This window comes from Macaca nemestrina, chromosome 3 (genome assembly GCF_043159975.1).
Source record: "Macaca nemestrina isolate mMacNem1 chromosome 3, mMacNem.hap1, whole genome shotgun sequence".
NCBI classification, from domain to species: Eukaryota; Metazoa; Chordata; class Mammalia; order Primates; family Cercopithecidae; genus Macaca; species Macaca nemestrina.
The window spans coordinates 131,658,817-131,671,656 of record NC_092127.1 but is presented as its reverse complement, the minus strand read 5'-3'; the positions used below and the strand labels follow the sequence as shown (position 1 = coordinate 131,671,656).

At 34.1% G+C, this 12,840-nt stretch overlaps 1 protein-coding gene across 1 annotated transcript in view; it reads left to right on the top strand.

Moving 5' to 3' along the window:
* The window catches only part of LOC105463619 (UDP-glucuronosyltransferase 2B18), a 30,671-nt gene extending 17,831 nt beyond the window's left edge, over positions 1-12,840 (top strand). Inside the window, exons 3-6 of the mRNA XM_071093464.1 lie at positions 755-886; positions 4,320-4,407; positions 5,240-5,459; positions 9,627-12,840. Coding sequence (XP_070949565.1) covers positions 755-886; positions 4,320-4,407; positions 5,240-5,459; positions 9,627-9,906 — 720 coding nt within the window. The 3' untranslated portion in view covers positions 9,907-12,840. The remainder of the gene's footprint in view (positions 1-754; positions 887-4,319; positions 4,408-5,239; positions 5,460-9,626) is intronic.

Here is a 12,840-nt window from a genome sequence, read left to right as displayed (position 1 = left end):
ATAACCTGAAAATATGTTCATTCAACTATGTAACTGTATAGTGTACAATTCTGTACTATAAATGAGAATCCTGGACTAATTCACAGAAATTCCAAATTACAATACCAAACTCCAGAATGTCAGTGGTTCTTAACCATCAGCTTTTATTTTTGTTTAATTTTTCAAAAACTACCAGAAAACTCTGACAAACTTTAAGTGAAGTATAAAGCATTGTAGAGAAACATATACATAGATATAAAATTATCCCAACTGTGAGTAGCTTATCCTCAAAGCTCATAGTGAGGGAAGTAAACACTAATGGCTTCCAACTAAAAGAATCCTACAGAAAACCTGCCTGAAATCAACACAAGTGATTTAGTAGAACAACAATATAGAACTAAAGCTGAGTGGTGCCACTTTCCAAGAACCTATATTAGTAATTTTAGTATTGTAAGAGAAGAGTCTGGGTATAATATTTTTAACATTATCTCCCTGACTACAACGTAATAGCTCCATTTCTTTTCTCCCTTACACACACGCACATAAATACATACACATATACACATATTTACACAAATATCCTTAACAGAGTCCAATTATCTCACATTATATATCTAATTGCAAAAAACCAGAGTGATTGAGTTAGAAAATATTATTTACTCCAAAAATTCCTCAAAACACCTGATTTTCTCTCTTTGGTAACTCGTACCAATTCTTTCAGTAGTGCCTGCTATGCTGATATTCTTTTGTGATGAAACAAATTCGTTTTTCACAGGAAATGGAAGAGTTTGTACAGAGCTCTGGAGAAAATGGTGTTGTGGTGTTTTCTCTGGGGTCAATGGTCACTAACATGAAAGAAGAAAGGGCCAACGTAATTGCATCAGCCCTTGCCCAGATCCCACAAAAGGTAAGATGAAGTGCCTTACTGGTGTGGAAAACTACTGAAAGAGGCTGTTAAAGTTTGTAAGTAATCCAATTTTAGAAACTTCTGACAAATGTGAAGTTGACCAAAAGTTGAAAAATGAGAACAAGTATGTAAATATGCTGACAATAAATTGTATGGAGAAAGGTATTTAAAAAGTGTTTGGAGATTTTTCAGCTCGTGTCCCATAAAATTTTGAATTGTGTATGTGATCTACATGGAAAGAATATTAAAGAGTAGATTGAACTCTTTATAGCCGAATATAGCCTTAAATGTGCTTGTATAGCATCCACCAACAGAAGTCATAGTTGTGCCTCAGCCTTAGAGGTTGCATGTGGCCCTGGGGGAGTTTCTACCCTTCGTATGCATGAGTGGTTTCTATTAGCATCAGTGGGAACTCACTACTCCATATGTATCCACCAAAGGCAACTTGAGACCCACAATTATTTTTAATTTCTGATATTAACACTCATACATACAGCTGAATTTAACTCGATATATTTCAGGTAAGTGAAAATTGTGCTTAATGTAGTCTTTAGAATGACTTTCAGGTGTTTTCATAAAAAATGTATATCCAGAACTGTTTCCTTGTAGAAATACAAGTAAGACTTATGATCATTTGCTTCAGAACAGTTTTCCTAATCTCAGCAGTATCCAATGAGTGAAGAACACTTGACTGACTCTTGAACCACCTCTATAACTTATTGCACTCTGGAAGCTCTTGGTGAATGTTTACAATTATGGGATGTAGTATTTCTATTTGCACTTTAAGTCAAATGCTTATGTAAAATACCTGACAACAAATGGAGAAGATTGGCTCTGTTAGTAATTATGCGGTATATACTCTATTTACAGATCTGTGGTAGTATAACATGATCGAATGTTATTAATTTAGGAAGAATAACTGCCACATGTGGGGAGTAGGGGAGTAAGGAAAATGAATTCCAATCCTGTGATTAAATGTGTAAACTGTAGGCCAGGCACGGTAGCTCACGCCTGTAATCCCAGCACTTTGGGAGGCCAAGGCGGGCGGATCACGAGGTCAGGAGTTCGAGACCAGCTTGGCCAATGTGGTGAAACCCCATTTCTACTAAAGATACAAAAAATTACCCAGGCATGTTGCCATGCACCTGTGATCGCAGCTACTTGGGAGGCTGGTGCAGGAGAATCACTGTAAAAGGTGTACCTGAGTAATGTTCAGGGTACTATTCAGAGAAAGAACAGCCTAGGCTGACAGAAAACTTGTCCAAGTATTCACACAGCCAGATAGATTTAGAGAAAGAGAAAAAGCAGCCAGCCCTGCTGGACTGCACCCAGCCAATGTCTGAAGGAGGAAGATGAAAGAGAAAGGGTGGAGATGGATCCTGCCCTGAAGGTGGACACTGCGCAGTATAAAATGTGGCCGGACAAGGACTCTGCACTATCAGATTAACAACCCCTCTCAATGGAGGAAGCAGAAGGAAATATAGAAAGGAGTCAAACAAAAGGTAGCCAGGCACAGAAACAAGTTCAGATGCCCACTCTATAAAACATAGTAGAAATTTATTTTCTTCTATATAGAATAAGCCAGTGACCTTTGTGTATTTATCAATTACCTTTTAATTTCCTGCCTGATAAAGCTTTCTGTAATGACCTCTTCCAACCTTTTGCTGAAACCTGAGTTACTTTAACACTGATGTAGCAAATAAAAGTTAAACACTGTAAATTATTGTTCAGTTTATGAGGATTGCTTGGGAGTTTCAAAATTAGTAACTTAAACATAAAATGTCTTGGCTATAGCAAAACCTATTAATCACTATTGTCAAAGCTTTGTAGCACGTTGTCTTGGTATTAATAATCAGTTGACCAAATTCAGCAAACTACAATTTTGAGTTTATTCAACAGCTGTATTTTTATTCATGATACCAACAGGTTCCTCATTTCTATGCCAAAAAGTATCCAAAGTTAGAAACACTGATAATACTCTGAATTTGTGTCAAAAATGGTCACTTGAAATTTATTTTGGAAGTAGTGCTTGATAATTTATAATTCCAATGAAGTTATGCATACTACCCTTGCAGCATTAATCTCTTTCTTATAAGTAGCTTATTTATGTTCTTGCTATTTTGTCAATCAAAGGACAACGGGCTCTAACCCACACACAAGTAGGTACATGTGAACTACTTGTCAAATTACTCAAAAAGAAATGAATACATTAAAATTAAATTTGGAAGATGAAAACTAGTATAAAATACATAAAACGAAAGAAGCACTCAGGTCATTATGAAATTGTTAGTGTTTTACACTAGAATTAAAATGAATAGTAAAAATTTCTTATACATTTCTTAGAATATTTTTATTTTTAAAAAAATTAATTTTATTTTTAACTTTTATCTTAAGTTCAAGGGTACATGTACAGTTTTCTTACATAGGTAAACTTGCGTCATGGGGGTTTATTGTACTGATCATTTCATCACCCAGATATCAAGGCTAATATCAGTTAATTACTTTTCCTGATCCTCGTTCTCCTTCCACCCTCCACCCTCCAATACATAGCAGTGTATGTTGTTCCTATCTATGTGTCCACATGTTGTCATCTTTCACCTTCCACTTATAAGTGAGGATAGGCCATATTTTTATTTCCATTCCTTTGTTAGTTTGCTAAGGATAGTGGTCTCCAGTTCCATCCATATCCCTGCAAAATACATAATTTTGTTCTTTTTTTATGGCTGCATAATATTCAGTAGTGTATATGTACCATATTTTCTTTATTCAGCCCATAATCAATGGGCATTTAGGGTGATTCCATGTCCTTGCTATTGTGAATAGTACTGCAATTACTATACTTGTGCATGGGTCATTATGAAAGAACAATTTTCAGTCCTTTGGCTGTATACCCAGTAATGGGATTGCTGGGTTTCATGGTATTTTTGCCTCTGGGTTTTTGAAGAATCGCCACTGTCTTCCACAATGTTTGAACTAACTTACATTCCAACCAACAGAGTATAAGCAAGCCTTTTCTATACAACCTCGCCCACATCGTGATGTTCTGACTGGTGTGAGATGCTGTCTCATCATGGTTTTGATTCGCATTTCTCTAATGATCTGTGATGTTAAGCTTTTTTTTCTTTTTTCATATGATGACTGGCTGCACGTAGGTTTTCTTTTAAAAAGTGTAACAATTTTTTAAATACTTGAACTTTTCATTGATAATCCGATTTTTTCTAAGGTACTATTTTGGAAAATCATGATTTCCTTACGTGCCTAACTAATTATGAAAGTTGAGAAAATTAAATGTGAGTATTCTGTTTACATCAGTCTTTGAGTAGTTCTGATTTACTAACATCCCTTGATCTCATTCCTACTCTTTTTACAGTTCGAACATTCTATAACTTTTGAATTCCACTCATGGAATAAGATATTTTCTTCACTGTAACAGGTTCTGTGGAGATTTGATGGAAAAAAACCAGATACCTTAGGTCTCAATACTCGGCTCTATAAGTGGATACCCCAGAATGATCTTCTAGGTAAGACTCGGGTGAACAAATACTGGATATATTAGTTACAGTACATTAGAGTGTTAATAGTTAATCATGAAACAAGCTTTTTGAGTATTTGTTTAGGAAAAACAAAATGTAACTTCTTTATATTTATTTACCAGTCCTAGGGGAAAAAGAATACGCTATAATTATTGGCATTTTATGATATACACTCACATTCTTTATGGTCAGAATCAGCGAAAATCTTTATTTCAGGTGTTAATATATCTCACAGAATTTTTCAATAACTTCCTGAGGTATCTCTCTGTCTCCTATTTCTACAACTTTACACCTGTTGTTTCCTCTCTTGCAGGGTTATTTCAAATGCCACCAAAAATAATAGCTCTTCTATCACCAGTGATTCTGTATTTTCTGAAGGATTAAATTGTTAATCATAAAGTGATGATAGGTCATGATGAAGTGTGACCTGTCATTCCTGAATCCTAGCACCACCACCAACCCACTGCCTGCTGCCTTGCACACCCCACCTATCACACTCTGTGACTGCACTTAAAATAGCAGTTCACATCATGCCCATCTCTTTGCTGTCTTCTTTATTGCACATTTTAAAAATCTAGATCACACTTTTTCAATAGTCCAACTGGAACTCTTGTATTGTTTTGCAGTCTGAAGTCACACACACCATGCAGCCTTCACTTACATACCCAGCACAAGTACGTGTCTTTTTCTCTGAAGTCTGAAAAGTAATAGCAAATTAGTTCAATGTATTATTTAGAGAACACTGTCAGTTTCAGAGCCTTTCATTGTGTGTCTCATTTTATTCCTATGAATAAGTTTTCTAAAATTCATCCAATCCTAGGTCATCCAAAAACCAGAGCTTTTATAACTCACGGTGGATCCAATGGCATCTATGAGGCAATCTACCATGGGGTCCCTATGGTGGGCATTCCATTGTTTGCCGATCAACCTGATAACATTGCTCACATGAAAGCCAAAGGAGCAGCTGTTAGATTGGACTTCGACACAATGTCGAGTACAGACTTGGTGAATGCCCTGAAGACAGTAATTAATGATCCTTTGTGAGTAGAACAATATTTTTCACTAGGTGGTATTTATAGATAGCTTCTCTTGTCAATAGTGAGTGTGAGCTTCATCCTTTTTATAAGAGAGTAATTCTGAAAGAATTTAAATGATTTAACCAATCTGAAATCTGTTTTTATTTTGCATCAGTTATTTAAAAATTGTATTTGAGACCCATACATCTAATGAATAGCCAGTTAGTGAAACAATTTTCTACACAAAAATACTTTTAAAATGATATAGTGAATATAAAAAATACATTTCTTAAAACTTTGACATAATGAATCCATAGTAGAAAGGAACAATAATTTAAATAATATAATAAATATTTTAATTCGATATCTAAAATGCCTCAGAACATGACTATTTTCCCACTGAAATATTAACTTTTATTATCATCATTATTGTAATGGACTTGAAAATGAGATTTAATTTTGATACCATAAAATCCTCCTGTTTATGATATAAAATCCAAATATATTTACTAGGTTTACAGAGCTGTGAAGCCATTGCTATCACAAAATTTTAGAATATTTATATCAGCACAAATACTGCAATGACACAGAAGTCACTTCCTCTGACCGCTTAGCCCCAGTCTAACATTAATTTATTTTCTTTCTCTAGAGATTATTCTCTCTAGAGAAATTTCATATAAATGGAATCATACAGTTTAGGGTGCTGTGTAAATGACATTTCACCTAGATTAATTTTTTGTTGTTTTTTATGCTGTTAGTTTTATTCATGTTGTTGTATGTTTTAATACTTCATTTCTTTTTACAGCAGTTTAATATTTTTCAGTAAGGATATATCATATTTTAGTTGTTAACTTCTCAGTTCATTGGCCTTTTGATTGTTTCCAATTGTGGTTACTAGGAATATTGCTACACAAGTTTTTGCATAAACCTGTTTTCCTTTCTTTTGGGTTGATACTACAAGTGGAATTGCTGGCTCATGTGGGAACTGTATGTTTATGAAGAACTGCTAAACTGTCTTCCAAAGTACTTGTTTCATTCATCACTACCACCAGCAGTACAACATGGTTACAATTCCTCCATATTTTTGCCAAACCTGTAATTATCTGTCTTTTTGTTACAGCCTTCTTAGTGGGTGTAAAATAATCTCTGGTCTCAGATTGCATTTTCATTATGGCTAAAGATGTTGAGAATCTTTATATGTGCTTACTGATCATTCATATATCTTCTTTGAAAACATGCCTACTGCAATCCTTGGAACATTTTAAAACTTTGTTATTTGTCTTATTATTAAGTTTTAAGAACTATTTATATATTATGGGTCATGTCAGATATATAATTTTTAAATATTTTGTCCTATTCTGGGTGCACTAAATTTTCCTTTTTGATGATGGTCTTTGAAGCACAAAAAATATAATTTTAAGTTAAATTTTTAGTAATTGATTTTTTCACACCCAAAGATATCAATGTGCAAAATTCCTTGCCGAGTCGAGCTACCATCAATTCAGCATTTATAACTACTATCAATAATGCTTTTATGTAAGGAGGGTATCATCTAAAGGAATACTTTAAAAATACTTTATCACAAAAAAAGAAGATTAATGAATAATAAAAATACCTTTAAAGAAGATGGGAAATAATTGAAAAGAAACACAAACCAGCTTGGACAAATAGAAAAAAAATATATAAAGCAAACTAGTAGATTTAAAAGTGATTATACAAATAGTTTCACTCAACCTAAACAGACTTAAAAAAAGAGCAAATAGTGAGTAAAGACATAAAATATTTGAAGAACACCATTAATGAATGTAATCTTATAATGTAAATGATGCACACACATGCACATATGTGCATACACAATACACATGTATGTATTATATATATCAACTGGAAGACACATTTTCTTAGAGGATGTCGAATAGTTATTTGAAGTGATATGTGGTGGGCAATAACTCAAGACTTAGTAAATATAATAAGGTTCAATGTCATAGAAACTGTATGATTCAGTCATAGTGGAAGTAAGGGAAGTTATAAAAACTATAACTAACATATCTTTAAATTTTAGAGATCAAAAAAACAAACTTCAAAAAATTTTAAAGTCAAGAAGTGAATCACAATTATGCATCCAGTTTTATCTCAGCAATTCTACTCTCAACTATACACCCAAGAGATATGTATAAATATATAAATATAATACCATCTAGAAGAATGTTTATGACAGAATTATCAATAGTGTCTAAAAATTGGTAGCAACCCAAATATGTATTAATCATAAAATAAAGGCGTAGTCTGTGCTTTATCAATCAACAAAATACTACACAGCAAAGGAATTACCCAACAACTGCTACATTAAAAAAAGACACTAATGAATACATACTATATAATTCAATTACATAAACAAGGAAAAATAATGTATGCTATTCGAAGTCAGGCTAATACTTAATTGGAGGACAAAAGTAGTGACTAAATGGTTCAGAAAAAGAGAGTGATTCTAGACAGGTTGTGATATCCTATACCATGATCTGAAGAGTAGGTAAATAGATATCTTCACCTCTAAATAATGTTCAAGATGATCTTACATTTTTGAACTATTCACTTAGTGTATGTATATTTATCTTTTGTATTTAATATTTAAATGTTTATTTTATGAGATATATAATGCATTTTAAAATTCTAGGAATCAAATAGCAAAATAAGCACAGAAAATAGAGAAAATCCTAGAGTTTCCATGATAGTGTGGTCAGTAAAAGCCTCTCTTAGAAGTAACATTAGAAGGAAGCCATAGAAAGGGAGAGAAGCATGCCTTGGGTTGTAGCAAGAGAGAATACTCCAAGAGCAGGAGAGAGGGAAAAAAAAATGTGTAAGGTGCTAAGAACACCTTTGGGAGCTTAAAGAAAAATAGAAGGCCAATCTAGAAGACAGTGTGCAGGGGGAAAGTGTTAGAAAAAGAACGTGCCAGTGTCTAATAATGTAGGGTTCTGTAGACCAAATAACAGAGTTGGATTTTATTCTCTAAATAATGAGAAGCCAGGCCAAAGTCTTAATCAGGGGAGTGCTATAAACTGACTTTAATTGCAAAAAGTCAATCTGGCTACAGGTTGGGAAACAGTAGGAGACAAAAGAGTAATGTAGAAGCAAAGTGGCTAGCTATGAGGCATGTCACTCACCATGACACAATTACTTTTTAGGAACTTAGAGATGATAATTCTCATATTGCACTTTCACGATCTTTCTTACAGCACTTAAAATGGTTCATGATGTTGAGCACGTTCTCATATGTCTGTTTGAGAACTAACAGTGTAATTGTAATGTGTTCATAATACAAAGGATAAATGCTTAAGGGATGAATATCCTATTTTCCATGATTTGATTATTTCACATTGTATCAAAACAACTCATATACCCCATAAATATATACACTTAATATGTACCCACAAAAACTTAAAATTAAACAATTAAAGGCAAATTAAAATGCCTCATATTTTCTCTGCTTCAAAAAAATTAACTTTCTCACCTAACATTCAATTTCTACTTTAAAAATATTTGTCAATGAGAAAAATCAAATTTAAAAGCCAAACTTTCTATGATGACTCAAATAAAAATACATAAATTCTATGTCAATTCTGTGACATTTACTTTGAATTATTTGGCACTTTAAAAGCCTTTCATAAACTTGATATGCACAGACACATTAACTTACTTTCAGTGTTAGTAAGGGAGAAGACCACTCCTCATATTGTCTTATGCCGAATTTCTGCCTCCTAAGAAAGAAGAAGTAAAAACTAAAGGCAGAAATGAAATCCACAAGCAAACAGCCTGGTGCCACACCCTGGGCCTGGTAGTTAAAGATTGACCCCTGACCTAACTGATTATCTATAGATTCCAGACATTTTATGGAAAAGCATTGTAAAAATCCCTGTCCTCTTCTGTTCCGTTCTGATTACTGGTGCATGCAGCCCCCAATCATGTACCCACTGCTTGCTCAGTTGATCATGACCCTCTCGCATGGACCCCTGTAGAGTTGTGAGTCCTTAGAAGGGACAGGAATTGCTCACTTGGAGAGCTCAGCTCTTGAGACAGGAGTCTTGCTGATGCTCCCTAATGAATAAACCCCTTCCTTCTTTAACTCGGTGTCTGAGGGGTTTTGTAAACGTCTGTTCCTGCTGCATTGGTGTCTTTTTTTTTATCCTTCAGATATAAAGAGAATGTTATGAAATTATCAAGAATTCAACATGATCAACCAGTGAAGCCCCTGGATCGAGCAGTCTTCTGGATTGAATTTGTCATGCGCCACAAAGGAGCTAAACACCTTCGGCCTGCAGCCCATGACCTCACCTGGTTCCAGTATCACTCTTTGGATGTGATTGGGTTCCTGCTGGCCTGTGTGGCAACTGTGATATTTATCATCATGAAATGTTGTCTGTTTTGTTTCTGGAAGTTTGCTAGAAAAGGAAAGAAGGGAAAAAGTGATTAGTTATATCTGAGATTTGAAGCTGGAAAACCTGATAGATGAGACTACTTCAGTTTATTCCAGCAAGAAAGGTTATGATACAAGATTTCTTTCTTCCTGTGACCAAAAGAAAAATAAAAAATAAAAATAAAAATCTTTTCAAAATGTACATTGTCAAATAAAAATTTGTTTTTCAGAGATTTACCACCCAGTTAATGGTTAGAAATATTTTGTGGAAATGAAGAAAACACTCGGGAAAATAAAAAATAATATAAATCCATATGAGTTTGTATTGAAATTTGTTGAACTTATATTGAAATTTGTGTTCTAATTCACAGTTTACACAAGAAAATTTTTACTCAGCTTAACTATATTTCACACATTCTACTTAAACACAAGAACATTAAGAAGTCCACTGACAGTATCAGTGCTGTTTTGCACATACTCAGAATAATTTGGCTTCATTTTGAATGGGATTGTATTGTTTTAACTGCTGCTAAGGAAACTATTACATAGTTATATTATATAGAAAGTCTCTCTTCCTTTGGATATTTTAAGATGAGTAGTATTGCTTGGCTTTTAGAATGCATGCAGCTTTATTTTCACATTTTTCCTAAAATTTATAGCCAAATGTTTACTGTTTTAGAGCTTAAGTCATTTATCAGTGGAAATTATGTGGAATTGGAAATACAGCAACTCTTAACCTTCTTCCTACTGTAAAATTGAACTATTTTGTAACGTCTTTGGTTTCATGAGCCAATTCTATTTTTTCTAGATATTTAAAAATATTCATCTGGTTGATTTTATTATAATATTTTAAATTATATTAATAGTTATTTGGGAATAGGTGGTGTTTGATTAGATGGATAAGTTCTTTAGTGGTAATTTCTGATATTTGGGTGCACATATCACGTGAGCAGTGTACCCTGCACTCAATGTGTAGTCTTGTATCCCTTACTCCCTCCCAACCTCCCCTCTGAATCCTCAGAGCTCATTTTATTTTTCTTATGCCTTTGCATCCTCATAGCTTAGCTCCCACTTATAAGTGAGAATTTACGATGTTCAGTTTTCTATTCCTGAATTACCTCACTTAGAATAATGCTCTCCCACTCCATACAAGTCGCTGTTAATGCCATTATTTTGTTTCTTTTTATGGTTTAGTGGTATTCCATGGTGTATAAATATAGTATGTATATGTGCGTGTATGTACATAGGTATATGTGAGTGTGTGTGTGTGTGTGTGTGTGTATATATTTATGTATACCACATTTTCTTTATCCACCTGTTGGTTGGTTGATGGGCATTTAGTTTGGTTCCATATTTTTTAAATTGCTAATAGTGCTGTTGTACACGTGTATGTTCATGGATCTTTTTCATATAAAACTTCTTTGTATCTACTATGTATCTGGGAAGATACACAGTAGTGGGATTGCTGGATCAAATGGTACTTCTACTTTTAGTTCTTATAGGAATCTTCATATGGTTTTTCATAGTATTTGTATTAGTTTGCATTCCCACAGCAGCATAAAAGTGTCCCCCTTTATCCACATCCATGCCAACATTGTATTATTTTTGGATTTTAAAATTATGGCCATTCTTGCAGGAGTATAGTGGTTTTGCATTATGCTTTTGATTTTCATTTTACTGATAATTAGTGAAGTCGAGTATATTTTCGTATGTGTTGGCCAATTATACATCTTCTTTTAAGATTTATCTAGTTACCCTTACCTTAACCTACTTTTTGAAGGGGTTTATTTCTCTCTTGTGGATTTTTTTTAGTTCTTTGTAAATTCTGGACATCAGTCCTTTGTCAGATGCATAGTTCATCAATATTTTTGATTACTCTGTGAGTTGTCTATTTACACAGCTGATTATTTCTTTTGCTGGCATAAGCTTTTTAGTTTAAATAAATCACAACTATTTATCTTTGTTTTAGTTTCATTTGCTTTTGGATTTTTCGTCACGAGGTTTTTGCCTAACCCAATGTCTAGAAGAGTTTTTGAAATGTTACCTTCTATAATTTTTTATTGTTTCAGGTCTTAGATTTCATTATTTGATCCATCTTGAGTTGATTGTTTATATGGTGAGAGAAGAAGATGCAGTTTCATTCTCCTACATGTGGATTGCCAATTATTCTAGCCCCATTTGTTGAATAAGGTGTCATTTCCCCACTTTATATTATTGTTTACTTTGTCAAACATCAGTTGGCTGTCAGTATTTGTCTTTAATGCTGGATTCTCTATTCTGTTTCATTGGTCTCCATGCCTGTTTTTATACCGATGCCATGTTGTTTTGGTAACTTGGAATATGCCTTGCAATATGTTGGGTAATGTTGAGAGGAGGTGCCAGCTGGGCTTCCTGGGTCAAGCAGGGACCCAGAAAGCTGTGAAACTCACTCATTTACTACATGAGGACTTACTTCGATCCTGGATGAATAATATTGAAGATATATGCTTAAAATATTCCTAACTACAGGATTTGTGCATGTGTTTCCTTCCCCAAGAAAGCTATAAACAATGAAAATTTTGCTGTAAGTTTCCCTGTGTCCTCTCTCCCTTCCCCCTTCCCCAAAACTAAAGTGAAAGAAATGTTAACTGCCTGTTTTTCTGTAACCAGTGGACCTTATCTACACTCCTAATTCCAATTCCTTATAAACATTCTTTGTAAAGTCTTGTAAGATCCTGTCTCCTTTGTCATGCCACGGCAAGGTCATAAAGTAGATAAAACCTAAGTTTCGATTCCGGTTTTCCTCAAGTTCTAAGACTAAGACATGTTACAAATGGTTAATTGCCTTTGTTTCTGGCTCTGGTAACATCTTCTTGCTGCACATATTTCCCCCCTTAAAGAGTTTAAAAGGCAATCATGTAATCCAGCTCTGGTTACCCATTCATGACCCCTTCCACACTGTGGAAGCTTTGTACTCTTGCTCTGCTCAATAAAACCTACTGCTCACTCTCA